General features: G+C 34.6%; 1 protein-coding gene across 4 annotated transcripts; it reads right to left on the reverse strand.

Annotated features, from left to right (window-relative positions):
- nap1l1 (nucleosome assembly protein 1-like 1) lies at positions 1 to 27,378 on the reverse strand. Of its 4 annotated transcripts, none has more exons than XM_073945650.1 (16): positions 27,301 to 27,378; positions 23,628 to 23,669; positions 21,113 to 21,195; positions 18,727 to 18,829; positions 17,092 to 17,233; positions 15,165 to 15,245; positions 13,109 to 13,237; positions 10,865 to 10,936; positions 10,642 to 10,781; positions 10,120 to 10,265; positions 9,310 to 9,329; positions 8,942 to 9,064; positions 8,517 to 8,549; positions 7,498 to 7,548; positions 4,213 to 4,244; positions 2,090 to 2,258 (listed from the first exon to the last, which is right to left on the reverse strand). In XM_073945650.1, exons 2-15 carry the CDS (start codon positions 23,642 to 23,644, stop codon positions 4,239 to 4,241), a joined length of 1,146 nt encoding a protein of 381 aa, XP_073801751.1. In that variant the 5' UTR covers positions 23,645 to 23,669; positions 27,301 to 27,378; the 3' UTR covers positions 2,090 to 2,258; positions 4,213 to 4,238.

The raw sequence follows: 27,378 nt of genomic DNA on the forward strand, positions 1-27,378 counted from the left end.
CACATTTTACCAATTTATTTTTCATGAATATACATCCACGTACAGTTATTGAGTACATTAGTATTTTGTAGCATGGCATTTTGCTTTGACAACAGCTGCTGAGGGGGAACCAGAACGACCCCTGCTGCTTCAACCGCTCACCAGACCAACTAATGGACGAGCCGGACTGCCTGCGATACACACGTGCACCGCGCCGGACACACACACACACACACACACAGGACACTGCGGCGCTCGGGGGTTTCTGGGTGAAAATATTGCTCTTTCTGCTTCAGACCTGCTGGGCTGCGCTACGAGAGGGAGAAGAGACCTTCCTCTGAATGCACACACACACTCATACATTAATTCATACACACACACACAAAGTCAGACACACCCCTTCACAGTGATAGGCCTGCCAAACAGAGTCAACAAACATCACTCAGGGCGGAGCTCGGAATCAACCAATCAGGAGCTTGCATTTCAGAGTAGACGAATCACACCGGGTGGAGAGTCAGCAATCAACCAATCAGAAGCTTGCATTCCAGAGTTAAACATCACTCAGGGGCAAAGCTTGAAATCAACCAATAAGGAGATCGAATCAAGTGTTGACATCACTCACGGTGAGAGGATCGCAAATAGACTAATCAGAGGCTTGTATTCCAGAGTAAAACTCTCAGGGTGGAGCTCAGTCAACTAATTAGAAGCGGACATTGTGGTCAAATCGCTTGGACTGAGATCAGAATCATCCAATCAGGAGACTACATTCCTGAGTCTACAAAACTTCAAGGTGGAACAAGCAATCAACCAATCAGGAGCTTCCATTTCAGTGTTGACAAGTCACTCGAGGTGGAGCTCTCAAATCAACCAATCAGAATCTTGCTTTTGAGCTTCACCCTGAGTGACGTTTTACTCTGAGTCAACCAATAATAAGCTCACATTGTCAAATCAATTGAGTGGAGTTTGGAATCAACCAATGTGGAGATTGAATTCCTGAAACAACAACTTTTAAGGTGGAGCATGCAATCAACCAATCACGAGCTTCCATTTCAGCGTTGACAATAATCGCTCAGGTTGGAGCTCAGAGTTAACAAATCAGAAGCTTGCATTGCAGTCAAATCAATTGGGTGCAGCTCGGAATGAACCAATCAGGAGATTGAATTCCGGAGTTGACAACTTCAAGATGAAGCTTGCAATCAACCCATCAGGAGCTAGCTTTCATTTCAAGAGCAGATAAATGTCGCTCAGGGCAAAACTCGCAATTAACCGATAAGAGGTTTACATTCCAACTTACTAAGAGCAAAGTCTGAAATCAGCCAATCAGGAGCTCACATTCCAGAGTAAAACATCACTCAGAAGAGCTCACAATCAGCCAATCAGGAGCTCACATTCTAGAGTAAAACGTCACTCAGAAGAGCTCACAATCAGCCAATCAGGAGCTCACATTCTAGAGTAAAACGTCACTCAGAAGAGCTCACAATCAGCCAATCAGGAGCTCACATTCCACAGTAAAACGTCACTCAGAAGAGCTCACAATAAGCCAATCAGGAGCTCACATTCTTGAGTTAAGCGTCAGCTGGGGCGGAGCTCGAAATTAACCAATCAGGAGCTTACATTCTAAACCTACTCTAATCAAGTGCATGCAGCACCTGAAGACGAATGTAAGCGCTCGTAGGGGAAAAAAAAAAGAAACTACTAATACATGAATACAAAGTGCTCATGGAAAAGAAAGTCATGCAGCGGAGCATCTACTGATGAGGAATGTACAGGTATGAGGAATGTCTGTTGATTCTGACCGCACGTGAGGGTTTAAAACCAACATCGCTGCTTTGATTGCTTTCCTGTAAAGCGGACAGTCTTTCCACAGCTGTTGTCTAAGAGCAATACAAAAAAAGACTTCACGAGAACCCAACTAGTTTAGCAGTGAAGAAACAAGTGTCATGCTTCGAGGGATTTACTGCAGTCTAACTATTTATACAGAGAGAGAGAGGGGGGAAATAATAATAGGGAAACGCAAGAGAAACCGGTCTAGTAAAATACTATGAGCTGCGGCTCCCGATGATAAGGAGGTGCTTTTTCATCTTTTTCTTTTGTAACAAAAATCTCAAAACCCTTTGTATTTTATTTATTCAATTATTTCTACCAAGAAAAATACAAAACATTGTAAGGCGGTAAGTAACTATGTGTTGTTGTTGAAGCCGTTACAGTGTAGGGGGATCCTGAAGGAGCCGGCGCCGCCATCACTGTTGTTTGCACTCCTCTGGGGGATTGGCGTCCTTCTGGTAAACAAAACCACAACAACAAAACAGATTACAGCCAGAACAACAGATCCGGAGTCTTCAGGGCCCTCAGCCAATCAAATCACACGGCCACAAACTGAGGGATGACGGGCCCTATGAGATCTGACACACAAAACGGAACAGGATCCAGACAACGGAATATCACAGAACACTTCAAAAGAAATGGAATGCACATTTAAATAATGATGGGCTAGTGTCTGAACAAAATCGGGGAGGAATGAAGGGAGGGTATAGATTTTCTACAAATAAATAGTTCACACATAATGGTTAATAAAATAAAATTAGATAAACTAGGCCAGTAAAACAAACCTGTTCAAAAAGGTAGGAAAAGGGGAAAGAGATTCAGACTAATAAAACATGGAATGCCACAAACACTTCAAAAGTAAAAGGAATACACATGTATAGTGAGACAAGTATAGTGACATGTATAGTGTTGATATTAGAAAAAAAATAAAAATCTGAATAATAAAAACTCTACAAAATTGATGGTTTAAAACAATTCAGGAAAAATGTATTGCACTGCATTTAACATGAAAGAAAAAAGATTTGTTAAAAGGAAAAAATAAATTACATTTAAAGGGTCCAAATCATTGTACAAGTAATAACAAAAAAAAAAGACAAAAAAAAAAAAAAAACATTGGGTCTTTAAAAAGGAATAAAAAAAAAGAAAGAAAAATTAGAGAAAAAGGCCAGTAAATCAAACCGGCCCACAAATAAATACAATTTCAGAACAAAATACTTCTTAGGGGCCCAAAAATTTGATGAGCTACATTAAAGTCACAGAAACAAAATATAAATATAATTACACATGAAAACAGAATTTAGAAAATACAAAAATTTGAAAAGCTTATTTTATTTTTATTATTCATACTTTGATGACTAAAATAACATTAAAACTATATATATAAAAAAACTTGAATTTAGAAAAACATTTGGAAAAAACATTTACACTTTAATAACTAAAATAAAACTAACACCAAAGAACTCTTAATTTGACAAATTCAGAATTTACTACATCTATACATTACACCTTGATGACTAATAAATGAGCATTCAGAAAGCTTTAATTTGGTAAATATAGAATTACAGTTTTATATTTAGACTTCACATGATAATCAAAAAACACTAAGACAATAAATAAGAGCCTGAATTTTGCAAAAATTTGAACATTTTAGATTTATACTTCACACTTTAATGACTAAAATAAGACTTTAAAATAACATTACAAAACTTAATTTTCAATGACTAAAAATGAATAAATGAGCATTCAGAAACCTTTAATTTGGTAAATATAAAAAAGCACCATTTTATATTTATACTTCACACATAGAAGACCAAAAAACACAAAGACATTAAATAAGAGCCTGAATTTTGCAAAAATTGGATACTTCACACTTCTTAAATCACTAATAGACTTTAAAATGCCATTAGAAAAATTTAATTGACAAATGTGGAATAAACTACATTTATTTATACTTTGTACTGACTAAAATGCACAAATGATCATTTAGAAACTTTTATCTTGGCAGATTTGGCAAAAAACTAGTTTTATATTCATACTTCACACGTTGATGACTAAAATTAGACATTAAAAGTCAGCATTCATAAACCTTTAAGCACAAAATAAATAAGGGAGATTTCATAGGGCCATGTGGACGTCAAAGCAATGATTGACACCAGTTTTAACCAATGGCAGGACAGAACGAGCACTATTCATTTGCATTTCCACAACAGAAAGACTCGAATAAAAAAAAAAAAAAAGTTCATTAAGAGCAAACCGGATGCTTCAACATACAGAAACAATACAGATGCTAATGGCAACAACCCACGATGGTTAAGAGCGTCAAAACAAGCACACGCACAATTAGTGATTAGTGTGGGGATGAGCAGGAATCATGGGAAGGGGTCACATTCAGAGATGAGCTTTACCTACCGGGACAGGGTTACTACAGACACCACTTAAACCTAGTGGAGAAATTTAAAGAGGAACTCACAAGAGTGCTCGAAGACGTAACATGTTAATCATGGTGTTTATAGTGTGGCGCTGTAAGAGAGTCTACATGTGGATTAGTTGATCATGCTGTGAGAATGATGATGATGATGAAGCAGAAATGTGACATGCTGGAGATGAATATGGAGAAATGCAGAGCAGATGAATGAGCAGTGATGCTTTGCTCATTTTCACAGCAGAGTTTGAATAAAGTGGCTTGTTTAGTTTTAGCAAGCCAGAAAAAGAGCCACACGACTGATCTAAAAAATAAACAATAGAAATAGATTGTAGGAAGCAATACTGATTTCTAGCTATCGTTCTATAGCACATAAGCAATAAAGCCAAAGGAAATGTAAAAAATAAATCAGAATAATTTCTTAGCCCATTATTGAATTGGTTTGTGTAAATGTGTGTAAATATATATTTATATTTTAGTAATATTAACTAATATTTTACAGTCTTTTAGTAGACAAATCGATGCGTCTTGCTTTGTTTACCAAACAAAATTGTATTTGCATAGTAACTCTTTAAAAATGCAATTAAAAATAACTGACTTGGGTTTAGCTAGTAAACAAATCTTTCTGCATACATTTGCAAATATATCTGTGTAAAAATAGCAAAAACTTCTCACAGATGCTGTTTGGCCCTGGCAGAGTATTTGTCATGTTTATTGTATTTACTTGCATTGTTTTATGTATTAAGTTCATCATCCAAAGACGACAATGCCTTTATTTATTCATTCATTACAAAAAGTCTGGTTTAAGGTTGATATTTTATTTTGAAAGGTGCTTTAAAAAGTAATAAAATTACACTAAAATTAAGCTTTTAGAAACTAATTTGTTATTTAAGCTGCAAATTAAAACGAGCAGATACACATTTAACTTCACCAAATTACACCAATTACATAAGTTCGAAATAGCTAAATGTATTATTGTAAAAGTTTTAAAAAGCCACCTTGATTAATACATTGTGCAACCTTACACAGTATATTCAAGTTATATACAAGAGTAAATTTAATTATATTTGAATAATTCAACGTTCACAAAAGTATGAGCATGCAAAATTGTTGTAGAGCGCTGCGAAAAGGAGCAGGATTAAACAATGTGATTAGAAACTATTAAAAAAAGCAAGCGATTGGTCCATATTTTTAAGTTCTGTACAGATGTCTTGATCTTTAAATGGTCTCATGCAGCCATGTGGCGCAATTACGCAGCTTAGTTCACCAAGCTTCAACTTCGCAATGCAGTGAACTGTGAAACTTGTCGCATGAGCTTGCGTTTTTGGTCTGTCGCATTCACGTGTGTATGAATAGAAGTGTATAGGGCAGAAAGCCAAGTGTGGCTTAATAAATTACTGTTTTGTTGTTTGATAAAGTCTGTACTGCACTTCGTTACCTTGTACTTGTACATGTGTAATGACAATAAAGTTGAATCTAATCTAAAATAATTACAATATTGATAGTAATTGAATTGCTACAATTCCCCAAGTTATTAATAATTGTTTAAAATTTATTATTTATTTATTGCCACATCAGCAACTTATGGCTATTTTTTGGCAAAATGGATATACAAAATATTACACGAAAAATATAAATAAAAAGTATTACACTAAAAGTGACTTAAATAGAGAATATCCATAGATAAAATTCACAAAAACTTTATGCAAAGTAGAATATGATTTTTCAGTTCAATTTTTGGTAATTTAACTCCTCCTGGTGGTACCTTTTTATATATGTCTAAAGTATTCTCCTAATAAAAATAAATGTCTACATGCTAACAAAATATGTTTTGTGGTGAGAGCAGCCTGGCAGTAATTACATTTAGGTGATTCTTCAGTAAATATAAATGTGTCAACCTAGAATGTCCAATTCGACATCTGGTATAGACCGTCTGATCATGCCTGGTCTTAATTATAATTTGTTAAATGTCTCTTATTTTTGGGTTAATTTCATGTAATTTATTATTTATGCAGTTGTCTTATTTCCTTTGCCATGTTTTATGTACAAATTAAGTCCTCAGGAGGAATTAAACATTCAGTCACATTCAAGGAAAGTAATTAAAGATAGGAAAGTTAAGTGCTTTTGTAAAAGTAATATATATTATAACCTTTTACTAAATGCTTCCTAATTTTATTGAATATATTAAAAACTAAAAATACAATTATAATCACTAAAATATACATTTTTAAATCCTTAAGTACACTATTACAGATCATTAAAATACTCATAAGTGTACACAATTATGTCACTCAAACAAATAATAATAATAATAAAAATGTCACCGAATTACACAATACATATTTGGTAAAATTGTGCAAATTCACTAACAGTACAATAATTCAATATTTGTACTAAATTTTTCATATAAAACATCAAATTGTACAGCAAAGATGCTCAGTAAAGCCAGGGGACAAGCATCCATTATGATTCCCATCCTGACCTTTGACCTGACGGAGTAAGTAGTCAGAGTCCTCAACACGCACAGATTCAGAGAAAAAAAAAAAAAGGCAGAATGAGTGTGAAAAATCAAAAACTGACCTTTGTAGGGCAGTGCGTGTATTAAACACAGCCGCTTCAGAGGAGTTTTAGAGGCGAGAACCCAAAATAAGCACAGAAGTGCATTGTGGTATTTATAAAGCAGGGTTAAAGGTCAGAGCGCTCCTGCACTAACAGATGTTCGCTCCGCAAACACTGCGCTCATTCATCCACTGACTGCAGCAGAGATAGATAATCTTCCACTAATGCGTGTACCAGAGATGGCAGTGCATCCACCTTTGCCCTGCAGCACATGATGTTTTACATCAATTATGGGAGGAATATCCATTAAACTAAACATTCAGCGTCTTAAATGAAGTACTAGCCTGTTTTTGGTGCAATTTGGTGCTGAGATGAACCACTGCCAATACAACACAGAATATTACTATTAAGAGACAGATAGTGTTGTATTCTTATTTTAAAAGTGATCAATAACAGCATTATGCATATTCAATCATTATTATAAACTGTACTGAATATCAGCATGTCTAAAAAAAAAAAAAAGGTGGATACACCAGGAAAGACGGCCATCTGGGCTGTGTATATGTGCGCTTAACTATTTGCACAGCGGTTTACACACTATTGTTGAGAGATGAGTGTGTCTGGATGAGTGGAGGTGACCGTTTGAGTTCTGTATGTTGAGATCTCAGTATCAGACACTTATGAGCAGCTCTAACGGACGTCTGGACTCTTACCTTGGGCTCATAGTCTGGATCGTTCTCCTCATCTGCCTCTTCTTCGCCCTCCTGCAAAACAAACACACATCAGTTGGTTTCATTAAAGGGCTTATGATTTATTAGGCATGCTAGGTTAAATAGGCAAGTCACTGGGAGAACAGTGGTTTGTTCTGCAGCCAATCAAAAAGAAAGACTAATATAAGATTGACCACATAATTTAACGTTATATAGTAGTCACCATTTAGAAGTGGATCATGAGATTTAATCAAAGATGTCCTAAAACATTTGTCAAGCCAGAAATGATCCATACGCTGGCTAATTCTGACTTAGTTTTTGTTTAAATGTAGAGAAAAGCAGAGAAATTGTTTTTCTAGGCACTATGAAGCCTATTGGACATCTCTTTATGATCTTTTTGAAGGAGCCAACGCCATTTCCCACCGTCAAACTTGCGAACAGTACAAATAATTTCAGGCTTGACACTATAATTCATGATTATAGGAATTACTCCAGAAGAAAAAAAAAATTAACAGGGAGATTTAAAGGCAATGTTGGACGTGTGTTAAAAAGGATTCATTTTTATTGCAAGTTTAACTTATTATTAATAGTAAAAAAATTGTAATAAAAAAAAAAAACACAGGATTAAAGAAATGGCATATGTCAATGGAGAAGATCACATACATTGTCAAAAAGAAACAAAGTGTGTTTGAAGATATCTGGAGACCTTTTAATAACTTTCTAAAGTACAATGTAAATGTTGACAGTCTACTACAACTAGAACAAGCTTAGGAATATGGGAAGTATCATGGATTAAACACTCAGTAAACACTCTCTACCTGATTTAAACATCCCCTTTTTTATCATATTTATTTGTTGATTTATTTATATTTTATTTATTTATTTAGTTTTTTTTTTTTTTTTTAAGGGAATGGGTTGTTGGGAGGGAGAATGGGGTAAAAAGTTTGCTGTGCCTTCATGATTATTGTTCTGTAATTGTGTAATCGGTTATGATATGCAAATAGAAAAAAATAAACACCAACCTCATCATCCGCTTCCTCTCCCTCCTCATCATACTGAAAAAGAAAAACAGTGTTCAGATTGAGGAATATTGGGCAACTTTTGGTCATTTGGTTTCTTATTTTTTTTCCATTTAACACCATGCCTACTCCTATGGCCATTTTCATGGAGAGAAAAAGTATATTCTATATACATCTAGATTACATTAAGGCTTTACCACTTTAAAAACTAACACTGTGTTTAGGTTAATCAATATAAACAAAGGGAATACAACTTCACAATTCAATAAGAATTTTTACATGAATACTAGATGATTAACAAATAAGGTAAATTCTTTCCACGTCTGCTATTAAAGTACAAAAATGTACGTCAAAGTGCTCTCAGTATAAACACTGACTAGTCGTCTAGTTAGAGGAATGAACAGTTTTATGTGGTCTTGTTCACTCACGTCATCATCGTCATCTTCGATGGCCTCTCCAGTGAAATACAGCACAGCTCTGGGAACGATACGCTCACGGATGAAGTGACCGATCTCGAAATCTGCTGCTAAAACTGCCTCTGAGTCTTCATCCTGAAACAGCATCAACAAACTTTCACTCCTAATATTACTGTGTGACACTCATTTAATACCATTATATACACCAGCATATCTCGATTTCTGCAAGCTGATGTCACAAAACAAGCAATCAAAGAAATTAATTATACAAGTTCATTTTACGGTCAATTTCACACTAAATTAAGCCCCAAGTCAAAATTAAACAGTTTGTTTTATTGCGCATTTGGATATTAAGTTTAGAAGTAGGAAGATCCACTCACCAGCTCACCGCTTTCTGGAACTGCAAAAAAATTAAATAAATACAGTCAAGTAAGGAAAAACACTCATACGAAAGATTAGCTCTACATTAGTGGAAACATGATTTTTTCATTAGTATTTGCACTGGCTTTAACAACATTCATCCTGAATTACTGACATCCTTATTTTTTATACTTGGAAGCAACTTAAACTTTCAGATTATCTGCAATTTATAAAATCAACTAAATCTACTCATTTTAAAAGCATAAATTAATTAGTGCTGGGGAAAGATTACAACTAATTACACCAAAAAAATTGTGGTTATATATCCATCATGCATGGATTTCTATAAAAATACGTACATTTAATATTACTAAATATAAACAAACATTCATTTAAATATATGCATGCATGTGCATTTAGATATACAGTACACGTACGGTCAAAAAAAAACTTTAGTTTTGGGTGCAATTAATATTTGCCCAGCACTAAAATCAACAACAGCTGTAATAAACAGCACTTATTTACTGCTCTTCTCTAGAGTGTATATTGATTTTATATTACTTTTACATGCATGACACCACACCTCCACAAAATATATATGGTACTATTAGTAAAACATGGCACAGTAATACGAGAACTCACTGTTTTGTGTTAAGTGTAGTGCAAAAAAAAAAATAAGTCTTGAAAGTGCCTACAGCCATTGACATGTATTCTATAAACCAGCTAAAGTCAACAAAAACTAACATCTAATGCTTCACAGATCAAAATCCTCTTGAATCGAGGGTGAGGTAAACGGGTTGTAAATTTTCAACGCATGTAAAATGATGTACCTTCAGGCGGAGAGAAGAAGTTGAAGAATGAATCGTTGGGAACCGTCTTGGTGACCGTCCTCACTGTGCCACGACCCTTGTGCTTCTGTTTCTTCTTGATGGTTTTCAATGTGACGTTCTTGCCTTTAGTCCAGTCGATCGTGCAGCTGAAACCCAAAATCACTCAACTCAGACTCTATACTGAAGAGCTCAGTGAAAACTACTGCCGAGCACTATCTAAATTATTAATATTGAAAATGTGCATGTCGGGATTTACAACCGAGGGCAGAATCACTAGCCCACGGCCCATGAAATTATTATTTATTGAACATTTCAGATTTAGAACTATATACACAAAGCTCTAGATCAAACCAACAGAAGAGTAAATAAAAACCTTAATGGTGCTCAAAATTAGCATTGAAGCATGTCTGATACTCAAAGATCCAATTCCTGTTGCCATTTGTTATTAATGCATGAACAAATTGTTATTATCTCCAAAGCATCCTAGCACTAAAACAGGGAAAGAGCAGAATTCATCTGTACCCCGTGCAGCCCATGATCTCCGGCCCGTCGAAAGAGAAGGGGTCCGACTCGTCCGGCTCAGACCGCATCTTGTAGGTTTTTGTCAGGATTGTTTGTGTGAAGAAATCATTGGGCTCAAAGTGGAACTCTAATGTGAAACTCTACAGAAACAGAACAAAAGGCAACAGTGAGATTAAACCAATAAATCAATCAATAAGCGAATGACTCCGACAGTCAGACTCACCATGGGCTGTCCGGCGTCAGAGAATTTGACTTTAATGTCTTGTAAGTGCTTCAGGATGGGTTCATCGTGTTCCTGAGCAGGAAGAGTAAATGTGTCATTAAAACAAATGCTTAAAATCAATTCAATTCAGCTTTATTTGTATAGCGCTTTTACAATGTAGATTGTGTCAAAGCAGCTTCACATAAATGGTCATAGTAACTGGATCAGGGTGGTTCAGTTTTTAGTGTTTAAGTTCAGTTCAGTTTAGCTCAGTTCTGTGTGGTTCGAAATCATTACGGAGTCCAAACACTGAAGAGCAAATTCATCAATGAGTAGCTTTTCAGATCCTGAACCATGCAAGCCAGTGGCGACAGCGGCGGAATTGGAGAGTGAAGAAAAAAAACCTTGAGAGAAGCAGACTCAGTTCAGCACGAACATTTTAATTTCTCCGCTGGCCAAAAGTCTTGTGCAGAGCTGCAGTCTCAGCAGTGGAGGCTGGAAGCTGGCCTCAGCGAAGACTAGTAATCAGTACTATTAAATGCAACTTTCATCTTTACTTAACACGAGCAGTAATGCTGCTTACAATTTTAGTACACAATGATTTCTAAAAGCCAAATTTAACTATAATGGAGACTCATGATATTAGTTTTAACTTGCTTGTAAATTCCATTTTAGCTGAAGCGTTATCAATTTTGTGCACTTTATTAGCTGCTGCCAATACATTTCCTTATAATATACAGATTATACCTGTATTATTTATTACAGTACATAGAATTCTGTTTTATAGTACAGAAATGCAAGAAAAAAAAAGCTAGTTAAATAAAATCAGGGTTCATACACATTACTAAAACATAAGGTCATGAGAATTTACCAACGTCAGGGGTGTCCACACTCGGTCCAGGAGGGCCAGTGTCCTGGAGAGTTTAGCTCTACCTTAATCAAACACACCCGAACAAGCTTATCAAGCTCTTATTAGGTATACTAGAAATCTTCAGGCAGGTGTGTTGAAGGAAGTTGGAGCTAAGATCAGCAGGAAACCGGCCCTCCAGGACAGACTTTGAACACCCCTGACTTAAGTATATTCTCATGACCGATTGTTTCATGCAATGTCTACATCCGCATGGTTAAAGAAAAACAATGCATGTTCAAATTTGTTACAGCATATGGTAAAACACAGCAATCTATTTAGTTTAAATTTAGATCCATGTAAAATTTAGATGATGCTTACACCGCACTAATAATGTTAGTATGTGATTGGCCAAGGGCAGAATAGAAGTCAAGACACCTAACCTATATTCAAGTAAACAGATATTTGTTTTCCACGACTTTTGCAAAACTTTTCCAGGCCTGGAAAATGCCACGTCAATATTCCATGACTTTACCAGGTTTTTAATGATCGTATAAACCCTGTAAATCAGGGTACCACCAACTGTAGGGCTTGTGTTATCTAATAATCCTCCACTTCCCCACCAGTAGATGGCAGTAAGCACCAGTCCTACACTCTTCACAGCCTCAAATCCCCTGCTGCATGACCTGCTTTCAAACTAGTGACAAACACTCCCTCCAAGCAGATCAGAATGGACACTAGCCGCTCCATTTAAGTCTCTTTTAAAAACCCATTTGTTTACATTGGCCTGAGGATTGTTTTTCCATGCATCACTGCAATTATATCTTTTACATAGCGACTACAAAGTAAACTACTCTCAGATGTCTTTTTAAATTAGTATTTTCTATAAGATGCTTTACAGTAGTATATTAGTGCTCATACATTAGACTAGTCAGTACCAAAAGACAACACCAACTAATCTAACAAAAATAAAAAATTGGTTCACCCAAATTAATATGCTGGGGGAAAATAAAATTTAAATAAATTTGCATACAGAAATCAAGTTAAACAAATGCAAAATTCACAAATAAAGTGAAACGAATATGAAATGTAGTTGCAATCTTGTAGTTTGCATTTTATGGTTGCAATAAAACATTTTTATTTAAACAAAAATCCTTATTTTTCTATTCCTAAAGATGTTTAGTGACCAAACTCTTATTGGATATTAATAAGATTAATAAAACTTATATCCAATGCAACAATGTGCATGTTTAACTGCACCAAACATTTGGCTATATTAACAGATATATGTAAAAGTATTTACGTTAAGCACTTCATCTCCCTGTTAATCATGTAGTAAAGCACTTTGGTCAGTCTTGTGGCTGTTTTAAAAGTGCGTTATAAGAGTAAACCTGAAAGTAACTACACTCTCGTCCTACCTGCAACATTTCACTGAGAAGGTCCACGTTCTTGAAAACTGTGAGCCAGAACTCTGGGATGCCTTTGGGATCTTCCTTCTCCTCGTCTTTTTTCTCCTCCTCCACTTTGGCCTTTTCCTTCATTTCCTCCTGAGGGCGATAATCAACCAGAGTCAACAAAGGTAAGACTAGACTTGATTAAACGCTGAAGCTTTTATATCATTATGTGGTATCAGTATTGCTGCATTAGAGATGACACACACACACACACACACACACACATTTAAATTCTTATTGTATACAAATGCATAAACAATACTGAAGAGAAACAAAGAACAATCATTTTGCAATTGAATAAAGTACAACAGGTAACATTACACAAGTCTCATTAACAAACAATGCATTAAAATCAACAGCAATCTTTTCATTGCAGTTACGTTATTGCGATTAATGCTAATTAAACAATTTTAACTCCCATTTAATTAACCACTTACACCTTTTGATTAATGCATTAAGAAAACATCAGCTGATTAAATGCTGAAGCTTTTATCATCAAGGTATCAGTGTTGACCCAAGCCAGGAGATTAACACGAATACTTTGCATACTGCTTTATTGTATATAACAGACAAATGCTACAATAATAATCAATTGCAAAAGGATGAAAGTACAATAGGTAACATTACAATGGTCTAATTAATGCACAGTTAATGCATTAATCAACAGTGAGCATTAATGCAGTTACCATGTTAATGCAAGCAAAACTAATGATTAACACCTTTTTAATGCATTATTAGACATTAAAACAAGAGCTGCTTAAATGCTGAAGCTTTTATCTTTGAGGTATCAGTATTGACCCAAGCAGCAGATCACTGCAACATGTATAATAAAAAATACTTTGTGCAATGCTGTGTATAAACGAATGTTTCAGAATATTCAACTGCAAAAGGATAAGAGCTCAATAGGGTTATAATGGTAATAATGAGGCATTAATCAACAGTGAACCTTTAATTGCAGTAACAATGTTAACGCTACCAAAAAAACAACTTAATTTTAGTTATTAGGAAATATCAGCTGCTTAAATGTTGAAGCCTTTATCATTAAGGTATCAGTATTGACCCAAGCCAAGAGATTATTTTAACGCAAATACTTTGTGTACTGCTTTATTGTATATTATAAACAAACGCTACAATAATAATCAATTACAAAAGGATGATGAAAGTACAATAGGTAACATTGCAATGGTCTACTTAATGCACACTAGTTAATGCATTAATAAACAGTGAGCATTTTATTGCAGTTACCATGTTAATGCTAGCAAAACAAATGGTTTTAATAACCATTTACAATTTGATGTTGATGCATTTAGACATTAAAACATCTGATTAAACGCTGAAGCTTGGTATTGTGGTATCAGTATTAACCTAAGCTGCAGATTTTAACATGTATAATAACAACTTTGTGTAATGCTTATTTGCATACAACTAACAAAATGTTACAATAAACAGTTGCAAAAGGATGATAAAGTACAAGTAAAAGTCATTGCTAATTTAATGCATTAATCAACAGTGAGCTTTTTATTGTAGTTACTAAGTTAATGCTAATTAAAAATACTGAAATTAAATGTTAATTAAATGTTAAATGTCAAAGCCTTATATTACGGGCTTAATAAACAACAGGCCTGTTAAAATTTGCAAATAGACCAAGTCTTACAGCATGAATATTATTAAAGTGAACAATGTGTGTGAATATTATTCAAGGGTACTTAAAGTTTAAATAATTATTCAACTATGTTTAAGTGCCTATGATAATATGCATGTTCTTTATGGTATATTGTATTAATGTATATCAGCACGTCCAGTTAAAACAACAGTTCACCAAAAAAATATAACAAAATTACTCAATTCATGTAATTACAAACATTGAAATATTTAGAATGGCTAAAAACCAATATCCATTGACTTGAACAGTATTTGTTTTTCCTATAGATGTCAGTATTTTTGGGCGAACTGTCCTTTTAAGGCGGTGGCAGTGTTTGTAAAGCATGCAGGTATGGATCACCTGTACCTGCTTACTTACTGTCAGCTCTTCCTCCTCATCCTGCTTCCACTCACACTCTTCATCTGTGGGTTCATACGCCGCTCTCACGATCTCACTCCGCTAAACACAAACACCCATGCTTTAGCCAACTACACAGCAAAAAGGTCACAATATATGACTGCTAAAGCAACTGTTCCCAAGTTAGTTTATGCACAGAACAAACCACAATATGAATCAATATTCCTGCTGAAACGATGCATTTGTTAGATTTAGCTTGAGCAGAGTAAATCTGGTAAAAGCATTATGACCGAGGTGAGAATATAAACAGGTTGTGTTGTTCGTCTCTGGTGTCCTTGATTGAGCACAGGCTTTCAGCAGGTTTGTGTTTGCTGCAGTTGGAAATGCTGAAGCAGCAGGTCAATAGAAGCGGTTTAAATGTACAGCACTGCTCTTCTAGAACAGCAACGCTTTCTCTTCTTCCTCATTATGCATTCAATAACAATTCTCATTGGAATTAATGGAATTTAAATTTACAATTGGCCAAAAATAACCAAATGCAAGCAAACTACACAATTATTAATTACAGATGATAGTTTTCAAACTAAGTGTCACTTCCATAAACTCTCAAAGTAAAAGCATTTATATTTAAAAATGAATGAATAATTACAAGAAATAAAAAGGTTTACTTAAAACAGAAGCATATTTCAGGGGTTTGGCTAAATTTTTCTATAGTTTGACAAATTTTAAATCCTTCCCAAGTTAACTATGAAAATTAATTTGTGGAAAAAAGTATTTAGATTTTTTTTTTTTTCAAAAATGAATGCATTAATAGCAAAAATATTAATAAAATGTTTATCTTAAGGGAACTTTTGTAAAAACTTCCATATTTTAGAAAAGAGATGAGATTTGCCAGGTTAAAATAATGGAAACTGGAATTTCAGATTTAAGAAAACAAATATATATTTTAAAAAATTACATTTTAAAAATGAACGTATAATAGTTAAAAATGAGGAAACTTTGCTAAACTCCCATTTTTTTTTAAATATTATACATCTTTTCCAAGTTAAAATTATAGAAATTGGAATTGCAGAAAGAAAAAAAGCATTTCAATTTAAAATAAGATGAAGGATTAATAAATAAAAATGAATAATCAAGAAACTACAAATAAAGTATATTTTGAGGGAACTTTCACCTTATTTTAAAACTACAGCTTACAATGATTAAAAAAAAAGCATTAAGACATAAATTAAATAAATGAAATGATAGTAAAGAAACAATATGAATAAAAAGTATATTTTAAGGAAACTTCGTGAAAATTCGCACATTTTAGAAAAAAAGACATATTTTCCTGGTTAAAATAAGATGATTTAAAAGTGATCTATATAATAATAGTAAAAAACGTATATTTGGAGGAGACTGTTAAACTTTAATATTATACATTTTCTCCAGGTTAAAATTATATAAAATAGAATTTCAGGAAGAAAAAGAGCATTTCAATTCAAAATAAAATAAAAGAAATAAAAATTAATAGTAAAAATATTAATAGCATATTTAGTGGGAACTTATTAAAAATTCTCTTATTCTAGAAAAACTAAACATCTTTCCCAGATTAAAATGATGGAATTTGAAACTTCAGATGAAAAGCATTAACATTTAAAATAAATAATAGTAAAAAAAAAAGAATAAGTATATTGAGGTTAAATTCCCATATTTTCCTGATTAAAATGATGGAAACTGGAATTTCATAAATTTAAAAAAAGCATCGATTTAAAATAAAATGAAATAAATTAACAGTAAAAAAAAAAATGAATAAAGTACATTGAGGGAAATTTTGTAAAACCTTCCATATTTCAAAAAAATTATACACAATTTTCCTGGTTAAAATGGTCGAGACTGCATTTAGGAGGAAAACTAAAAGCATGGTTTTCTTTTGGAGGACAGAAACGTGTGGGTCCTCGAAGCTCACCTTGTCGAACAGAGGCTGATAAAGAGCTGCATATTTTCGCTCCAGCTCGTGGACTTCTTCATAGAATTTAGCTTCGATATGGGCACATTTGACCTGGAGGTTCTTAAGTGCATTAACACGTCTTTTCACCACCTTTGGTAAACTGCACAAAAAATGAACAAAATGAGGTCGACAAGCACAAGAATCACACAGATCAGTGACTCAAAAACAGATTAAAGGCTGAATAAATATATATAAAATACAATAAAGACCTGACATTTGAATGCTCAGTGTTTCTGCAGATTTCAGCTCAGTGTCAAATTTAAGACTTTTTAAAACATGAAATTTCAGACTTGAGGGATAAACACTAAAACACTTGGAAAAAGTATTTACTTGCAGTCAACTAATTCAAATAGAGTTATTTCTCATCCATACATTATAAATAGCGTCAAAACAAGCACACACAAGTTTCAAAATCCATAATAAACTCATCAGTTAGTTATAAAAACATGGAAAACAAATGTTACTGGAAGATAATTAAACCATATTGGTAACTAGAGTTCATGAATAAAACTTGCTTGTTTGATTAAGATGTATTGCTCAATTAGTTCAGTCTGAAAATAATTGTGATTGGCTGGATGTGGGTCTAATTTCTGGGAGCATTTTTCATTTTTTAATATGAGAATTTTTCTAACACTATACATGCATGCATCTTAAATGAAAAACTAACATTTATTTATTTCAACTGAAATAATGTTGCAGCCACACTTGAGTATGTGTGTGCGAAACTTAGTCGTACAGCACAGCAAAAAGGAGCAGGATTAAACAAGATGACTAGACACTAAAAAGCAAACAATCTGTCAACATTTTAAATTCTGTACAGAAGTCATGTTTTGATCTTTGACTGGTCTCGCGCAGTCACATGAAGAGATTTCACAGGTCGGAGTTCACCAAGCTTGAACTTTCCAATGCAGTGAACGGTGAAACTAGTCGCACAAGCTTGCGTTTCCAGTCTGCAGCATTCTCATGCACATGAATGGGGCGAAAAGTGCAGTGTAACCGGGGCTTTAGGCACTAAACCTGTATCAATCAGATTCATTTAGCAATTAAACCCAAATTTGGATTGATTTTTTTTCTTCAGCTGGCTACAGAAATAGCGACCAATGCCTTTCCCAATTAACTAACTTGCCTAACTAACCTAAATAACTCTGTTAAGCCTGTAAATGTCACTTTAAGCTGAATACTAGTATCTTACAAAATAACTAGTAACATTATAGCAGAGACGATGGAAATTAGTTACTAGAAACTAGCCATGTTTAAACTCCACTAAACAGCACTGAAACTAACCTAATTGACAGAAGGGCAAACTATTGTTTTTAATAGTTACAGAAAGTACACAAGTGCTTAATGCTTAAGGATCAGTGGTTAAAATACCAAAAATGAACCTAAAGCTTCCTACTAATCTTGCTTGTGCATTCTCTTTTTATTTTGGCTCAAAGCGATCATTCATTTCAGAGCCTGACACAAGAAACAGGATCTGCCCCAAATTAGAAGCCTTTCATTTCAGTCAGTGTTTGCAAAGTAGAGGAATGAATCTGCAGCCAATGAGAATGAGGGGAGCTATTTGAGGTTGCGTGTGGGTGTTTTCACACGTACCTCTCCATGTATCCTGAGGGAGATCCTACGAGTCCATCCAGCCTCTCCTGCAGCGCCGCCAGAATCTGAGGATTCTGCATCATCTGCCGCGTCAGCTGACGTGCTGAAACACAAACAACATTAACTTGTGCTGCATTACGGACCACTTCATTAAACAAGTGTACATAAACACCACCTATATACTATATAACCGCAGGTCAACCATGTTAAAGCTATTAGTAGGCCCACATGAAATCAGATTTTTAGCACAGAGTCCATTTACTTGTGTGTGTACATTTCGATTTAATCAGTTTAATTGCAGTAATATCAGGCTAATATGAAAATCTCCATGTGATTTATTTACAGTACAGTTTGTAAAGTAATATTTGCTGTATTTGAGACTCGAGGATCTAATTGGATTTACAGATGCCAGATTTTTGTTTTTTTTTATGCCATGTCAGCAACCAAGGCTATTTTCATGGCAGGAATCTTTCAACAATAAAAATACAATTTAAAAATCAACAAACAATAAAACAAATTAAATAAGATTTTGTGTTAATACATGTTGAAAATTCTAAAATCTTTTCTGGTTTCACTTTGTTAAAAATGTTACAGATGCCAGATAGTGCGAGATTAGCATGGAGCTACCTCATGTAAACCTAAAGTATTTTTATACACCAAAAGGCTCCAAAATTGGGAATTTCATGACTTTATGGCATCTTCACTTTTGATTAAAATGCTATAAACTCAATAATTGTCAAATATTTAGATTAATTTTACATTTCTAAATCATTTTTAATATATTTAATATTATTATCGTTGTTATTTAAATGCATTACTGTTGTGCTATTGTTAATATGTAAATGCATTACTGTTGTGCTATTGTTAATATGTAAATGCATTACTGTTGTGCTATTGTTAATATTTAAATGCATTACTGTTGTGCTATTGTTATTTAAATGCATTACTGTTGTGCTATTGTTAATATGTAAATACATTACTGTTGTGCTAATTATGTTACAAATAATTACAATAATATCAATAACTCGTCTGCCTGTTCCATTAGGATCAAATACTTCCACAGAATCGGTTAACAGTAATTAATGATTATCATAATTATGAATGTAGATCACTTCTTTACTGGTTTATAAATTTGAGAATTAAAGATAGATCATTCACATTTTAGCCTTCAAGTAAGCATCCTTAATGAGAATAGCAGTTTAGTTTAACACTGATAACAAATGTTTCTTGATCAAATCCTCAGGATGAGGCAGGTAATAAATTAAACTGTATAATGCATTCAATAAGTTGTTTTAAATTGTAATCAGTCCATGATCTTAGTTTACAAATGCATTTATAAAAATTCTGACCTCAAGCTTCCCAGATCTAGAGCATCACCTTCAACAAGGATAAAAAAATGCTGTTTGCATCCAAAAACTAAATAAAAATAAAAGGTAGGTCAACGCAACTATAGCAATCTTTATAGAGCGAGCAGATTAATTAATATTAAACAGGATGGTTCTGTCCAGCTGCTAAACACAGCTGAGGTCACAGAGGGTGCAGACTGATATCGTGTTACCCAACACAGTAAGTGCCAATGCTAACACACGCAACTTCATCATAATAACTGCGACTGTCAGCAGGAGTTGCTCCGTCCATCCATCCATCCAGGTCCCCAATAATAGGATCTTTATGGTTTTATCCATCATATCCAATAGAAAAATCTACATTGTTTTATCCATCCAGCCATGGATGGGATCTACTGTTTTGCACATTACAAAACATCTCATGTTCTTCCCCAGATATATTTTGAGCTCATAAAAGCCATGGACCAAACCAACCAGCTATTATTATCATTTAAATAATATATATTATGCTATTTTGAAAGCATCAAGACGCTGTAAACTGCAGTAAATTATGAAGGAGCTGGGCTTTAGTTTGCTTTGCACACTGCATCTTTGTGATTGTTGAAATTGAGGTAAAGAATCATGGGTAATGTAGCTCAGGATTAATTCCAGTATTTTTTCTTAAATTAAAACTGATAATGAAAAAAATAACTGAATGCAAACAGAAGTGATGGGTTCAACAAATGCATATGCAATCTAACCACAGAGATCAAAACAGGTCTGTCTTTAATAATTTAAAAATCATTGCTTATGGGGTGAAATAAAAATAAAAAAGTCATTATGGAGATTATTATGAGTTTTATTAATAGGAGTTCACCTCCAGAACCTGCTGTACCGGTCAAACTACTCCAGGTAATCTAGTTCTAGCTCATCTTCGTGGTTATGTATTGGTTAACTGCTACATCTTTGCATTTTAGTCAAGCATTAGCAAAATCCAACGTTGGTTTAAGTCACAAATACTACAGCTAAAGAGAAATGCATCCAGAAATTAGCAATCATACCTTTACTGTTGTCTTCCCCAGCGTCTTCCTCCTCCTCTTCAACATCTTCCATATCTGCTGGGTCCATTTCAGCCTGGTCTTTACTGCAAACACACGATCACAGGAGATTAAACATTTACCCAGCAAACTCTGCAGGTGTTAACTGGGTTTCCTCCTCCGTCAACATGACATGTCTTAAAAGGGGTCACGAGGAAACCAGCATTTCCTTCAGCTTTAAAAGTTGAAAGAGCTCGACCAACTCGTGTGCTTTGCCCACAATTATCACGCATTGAAGCTTTTATGCATTGAATGTTAGATGAATGCATGTGCGGATTTTCAGAATTCCAATATATAAGGAATGATTATGCATATCATGGGCAAAATTTAAAGAAATATGGAATATTTAAACATTTAGTGTCTTTGACATTCGGACTGCTGAATGATTGTCACACTCCCAAATACAGCAGTGATTGTTCATCACAATACCAAATGCTGAAACTATTTATTGTCATATGTCAATCTGGTCTACAACATGCTGAGATATTGAATGAAAATACTCTGAATATTCATAGACCTATAATAAGACTCTACTTGTTAACATTAATCAATTAATACTACAAAAGCTTTTGATAAATGTAAAGTGACACTAATTTCTTAATGCATAACTCAAAAGTTTAGCATCAATATTGCAATGTGCACATGGCTGGATCTGCAATGTCAAGTATGATTATTAATTTAACTATTCTGGATTTAAATGTTGTTAAATTAATGTCTTTAGTTTTCATCAGGTCAGTTTAAAGCATTCAGGCACAACAACAGCTTTTGTTGCTTCAACAAACTATTCAATAATTTTTATAGTGAGGGTGTCATTTTACATCAGATTTTTTACATTAGTTTAAAGTAAGGGCCGATGTACTAGATCAAATCGCGATAAAATGTGTCAGTAACAATAAGCTCTGCACTTTTTTACTCTATATTATAGACCTATATATCTATATATAGACCTAAGAGGCAATCACACAGCAGAAATGTGCAACAATGAGAATCTTAAGTGTTGATATTAGAGATGTACCAAATTTTTAGCCCCCGAAAGCCTGTCGGCTGAAAATATGTTATGCCATTTAATGGAGCCTGTAATTGCAGTGGCTTCAGTTATTGTTGGGGTACTCTTCTAAATCTGGAACCATTAACAACTCGTCTAGAAATATATATTGTTATAGTTCAAAATGGAAATCACTCCACTCATTACTGCACTCCACTTCAAAATTACCCCAAACATTTTGAAATGCTGAATCCTTTACAAAAATCCAAGTCATCTGCAGAAACGTATCTGCAATGTATAAATCACTAAAAATTATGTAATGTCAATTTTTACAACATTGTGCAGGTATAGTTAATAGCAAAAGATTGCATTGAACTTACTAAAGAGGGTTATTTCTCATAACTGATTAATGCATTAACACATACTTGTAGTGTTAGCTTTTTTTTTTTTACAATAAAATCCATTTGAAATTTAATAAAACCTTTTAACTCTCAACAAAGCAAACAAATTCATGTTTTATTGCCATATTAGCAGCATTGGCTATATTCAAGGAAACACTGGTTGCCAGTATAATAAAAGTGACCAACATATACAAGTACAATCAAGAATCTTAATCATGCATTATACAAAATATACAAAATAACACTGATCAAAAAAACATACAAGACTTCAATTTGATCAATGATATTCTAAAATTACTCCCCTTTATAACATTGCAATAAAGCAACTTTTTGTTTGTCATTATACCTGCTTTAAATACATTGCAAAAAAAGTATGATGTGATAAGATTCAGCAATTAATTACAACACAATCCTATGGATAAGCACTGAATTTGTGAACCCCCTCCATTTATCATACTTTGTGCCACATAAAAACGCAGGTGCTTGTGAATCTGCATGATATCAACTGATCTTCAGTGACAGGAAGTTCCTGTGGTGTGCAACAGGTGTATTTCTCATGTCAGAGAAGTGCAGAGTGACTGAACCCCAAACTGCAAGGTGGCAAGCATGTGTTTGGCATTGCAAAGATGCTTGGGATACTACAGCGAGTATGAAAGCATGAAGACACATTGCTGGTCCAACACATGCGGTCACACGATGATGGCTAAACAAAAATCAGCCGAGCGCGGTGCAAGATAATGTTGTCACAGTACTGGAATTTCTGACATCCATACAACACCAAGAAAGATGTCGATAGTAGATACCATTTTCAATATTGAGCAGACCACGCCAAATATTCCAGTATCAATACTTAAGTATTATTTTTGACATCCTTAGTGCGACTAGTGCTTTGTTTTTACATTTAGATTAATGCTAGATAAGCTTTACACATTAGATGCACTAAACCAACCAAACATAATAGAAGATCTTTGAATTTCAATAATATTCAATATATATTTATGTAAAAAAGTGAGAAAAACAAACACAGAAATAAGTAAACTGGAGTATAAACTTAAATTTTTTTTACAAATTAAAAAGGCACACAAGCACTCACTTGTCAAGATCTGCCATGTTGTTTCACCGTTTGTGTTGTTTCCTACAGGGAAAACACAGAAAGGAAAATGTTAATGTTGTTCATTATATTCAGCAGCCTCCAGCCAAATCCGGTCACCAATGGCCTTATCAGTCAGGTGACGGTTCAGTGTTTCAGACAGAAAATATATGCACAGCTTTAACTGTTTAGATACACTCGCTAACAGCATAAATGGAGACCGGTGTCAAACAGTCAATTAAACTTGTGGATTAAATGCATATTTCACCCAAAAATGCATTTACTCTCCCTTTAAATCTTTGACTTTCTCCTGTTAGACTGAAAAAAAAAAAAAAAAACATTTAAAAGTAGCTTAAAACAGTAACCATTAACTTCCATGGTAGGAAAAACTAATGCCAACCAAGCTTTCTTCAAAATGTCATGCTCCAGAAAAGAACAATGATTTAAATCAAGGCCGAGTAAATTATTAATGTTTTATGTGAACTTGTCTGTGTTTCTCAACCATGTTCCTGGAGGACCACCAACACTGATGTCTCCTTTAGATGTCTCCTTTAGATGCAACACCTATTACAGGTGTTTCAGTCTCCACTAATGAGCTGATGACCTGAACCAGGCGTGTTTGGTTAAGGAGACATGGGAAATGTGCGGAGTTGATGGTTCTCCAGGAACGTGGTTGAGAAACACTGTCTTAGAAGCTGCTCACAACTACTCAGTCACTGATGGTCTTATCAGTCAGGTGACGGTTCAGTGTTTCAGTCAGAAAATATAAAGCAGTTTTAACTGTTGAGAAGCACATGCTAACAAGGTAACATGCAGATCGAATGTTAGAATCAAATGTGTGGGATAAATTCCAGCCCAAAATGAAGTTTACTTAAAATTTACTCACTCAAGTGGCTTCTAAACTATTGAGTTTTTCAAAGTCGAACAAAAAGTGCTCAGGGGTAGCTTAAATAATGTGTTGATGCTCTTTGGGTAAAGAATTCATCAAAATAAACTACAAAAATCAGTCCAAGGCACTGAAAAAATGTGGAAAGTATTAAAAAGTCTGACATGTTTATACCTTAAAAATGTGACTATGCAATTCGGCAAACACATGCCTTTATCAAGTTAACAATGATCCAGAACAGTCGTGTCAATAAAAGAATTGTAATATTATTTCCACATATTCCAAACACCTTGGACTGATTTTTGCTGTCCATAGAGTTTTCTTCTTTTATTAAACACTAAAAAAATATACTTAAGAAACCTGAAAACCTGTAACCATTGACTTACATAGGAGGGAAAAATATCATGCAAGTCAATTTTATAGCTAAGCTTTCGTCAGAATATCATGTTTAACAAAACTCAATGGTTTAAATCAAGGGTGAGTAGACATTTTTGGGTGAAGTAGATCTTTAAAATGGTTTTAGAATTGCTCAATTATTTTCTTTAATATATCGGTCACAAATTGTGGAATAGCCCAATCTGAATAAAAAAAAAAAAAAAAAAAAAAGTTATTGACCGATTACCTTTTAGCAAACTGGTTAATGTCTAGACAACTGATGCAAACTTATTGAAACACATGCAGCCATATTTGTGTTAGAAAACAAGCAGAAAACCAACCCCTAGGGTTTATGGGATAGATTAGCTACAAACAAAGGTGTGAACCCCGTATCTCCAGCTCTGCATCGGTCTGCATTCATTTGCAGAGGCCTGACCTGCATACAAGCAGATCCAACACCTCCAAGTTTGAGTCTGTGAAGCAGAGACGGATCAAAACGAGCCTCACGCGCCCACGATCAGACCTCCAGCGGAAAATACTGAGCACATTCATTCATTCAAGAACTGACGGCCAGACTCTGAAGATGATCAATATCATGAAGACCTGACGCCTTTCTTGACAAATCTGAAGGTTAATCTCTTCCTGCGTCAAAAAGATCAGACAGTTGAAGCCTGTCAGTACACACTAGCGCTGTATGATGCTTAAGGAAAATTTGATGTGGTAGCATTACATTAAATCGATTATCTTTTGCAAACAAATGCAATATGTATAACTGTCACACTTGCAATATTTCACAATTTTACCAAACCCAAACAACGCACATAAATTTCCCAAACCATGGCAGCGATGGATCACATTTCCCAAACAAGACGTCACAATACCAGGACAAAGTTCCTGGCACATTTCCACCAGACTGATAACCATTCTCCAGCAGTGAAAGCTGTCGGCAAGCCTTTAAACCTTATAAAAGTCCTCAGGAACAAAGGTTCAGTGCACTTAGAAATACCCACCAACCTTATAGCCAACACAGTGCCATAATCCACCAGTCGGTTATGACTTTTAATAAGAAAACTAAAGCAATGTCAAGCCTAAAATGTAGACAAGATGTACAAGAAATCTCCTACAAGGAAACATTTCCCAGCTCTAAAAATTCTATGTAATTTTATTTTACCACTAACCCATGCTGAAAAGGAATCCATGCAAAGCACAGCTGACAATAAGATTATCATAATTTTAACTCTTTGAACTCAAATAACTACTTATTTCACTGAAAAAACCTTCATGACCATTAAATAAAATTAAGTACTATTTGACATATATGGTTTAATATATTAATAATATATTTTAGATACACTTCTGTGTCCATTAAATATATAATTAGCTTATATATATATATATATATATATATATATATATATATATAAACTTCAGAATGCATGCATTGTAGATAGATAATCAAAGAATAGGCAGAAATACGCAAACTTGAATGCATTAAATAAGCAAATCCACTGATGTTTGCACTATTATACTCAACTTGAGAGATCTGGCAACCCACCAGCTCAATCTTATCCTGATGTGACGAATTAGGCATCAGACTAACCAACTGTGCCCCAAAATTACCATTTAAACCAGTTGTTAAACTACGAAACTAGGTTAATGATGTTGGATGTGATCCACGGGTCAGTGCAGTGGTCACTTCCCACCAGGCCACATCACCACGTGTTTCCTCCACAGACCCACCGGCTAAAACAGCTAGCAACACACCATCCTAATAATAACCAACGCTAGCTAACTAGTCTCAACTAGGAGAACACTGGTGAACTAACCAAACCAATACTTCAGATTAAAGATTATTAGAAAAAAAAAGTAAAGCACAATGTAGTTTAAACTGGTTTACTTGTGTGATTTACACCTCAATTTATGCTCGAACACGCGTTACATTAATACATCGGCATCACTTTATCACTAAAACAGGCAAAATAGTCAAACAAACCGGTTATATTAGCATTTTCCTGACAACGTGATCAGACAAACCCCCCCTCCCTCCCTCCCTCCCCAAAAAAACTTACCCGCCAGATCAGACCAACTATCACCACCATCATCCTCCCAACACAAGGAAATACGACAAACATTTAAAACAATCAAATCTAGTCCAAAAGACACGATTAAACATTAAAAACGCAGTATAAATATCTCGTCTAACGGATGAACACAATTTAGTCGATATTTAAAAGACGAACAGCCATTTTCATCTCCATCATGGAGGAGTCTGTCTCAATGGCTGCTAACTGAACGATTAGCTCGCCAGCTAAACATCACGCTCGTTGACCGTTAAATGTCATTTTAAATCCCGCTTTATCGTGCGTAAAGAATAACCGGAGGTTTATGGAGTGTCTGTGCTGGATGTGCTCTTACCGAGAGCCCGATGTGTGGATGTCTATGAGGCGGCGGTGAAACAGCGAGACTCCCGCTCTGATGGCGCTAAAAGGGAAT

Source organism: Danio rerio, chromosome 4 (genome assembly GCF_049306965.1).
Source record: "Danio rerio strain Tuebingen ecotype United States chromosome 4, GRCz12tu, whole genome shotgun sequence".
In the NCBI taxonomy this organism is placed as follows: Eukaryota; Metazoa; Chordata; class Actinopteri; order Cypriniformes; family Danionidae; genus Danio; species Danio rerio.

Excerpts from the sequence above, each read along its gene's own strand:
- nap1l1 (XM_005171667.4), bottom strand. Across the intron at positions 10,937-13,108 it reads TTCTCAGTGAAATGTTGCAG|GAACACGATGAACCCATCCT; the intron begins GTAGGACGAGAG and ends CTTCCTGCTCAG. Across the intron at positions 9,065-9,309 it reads TTCCAGAAAGCGGTGAGCTG|GATGAAGACTCAGAGGCAGT; the intron begins GTGAGTGGATCT and ends ATGCTGTTTCAG.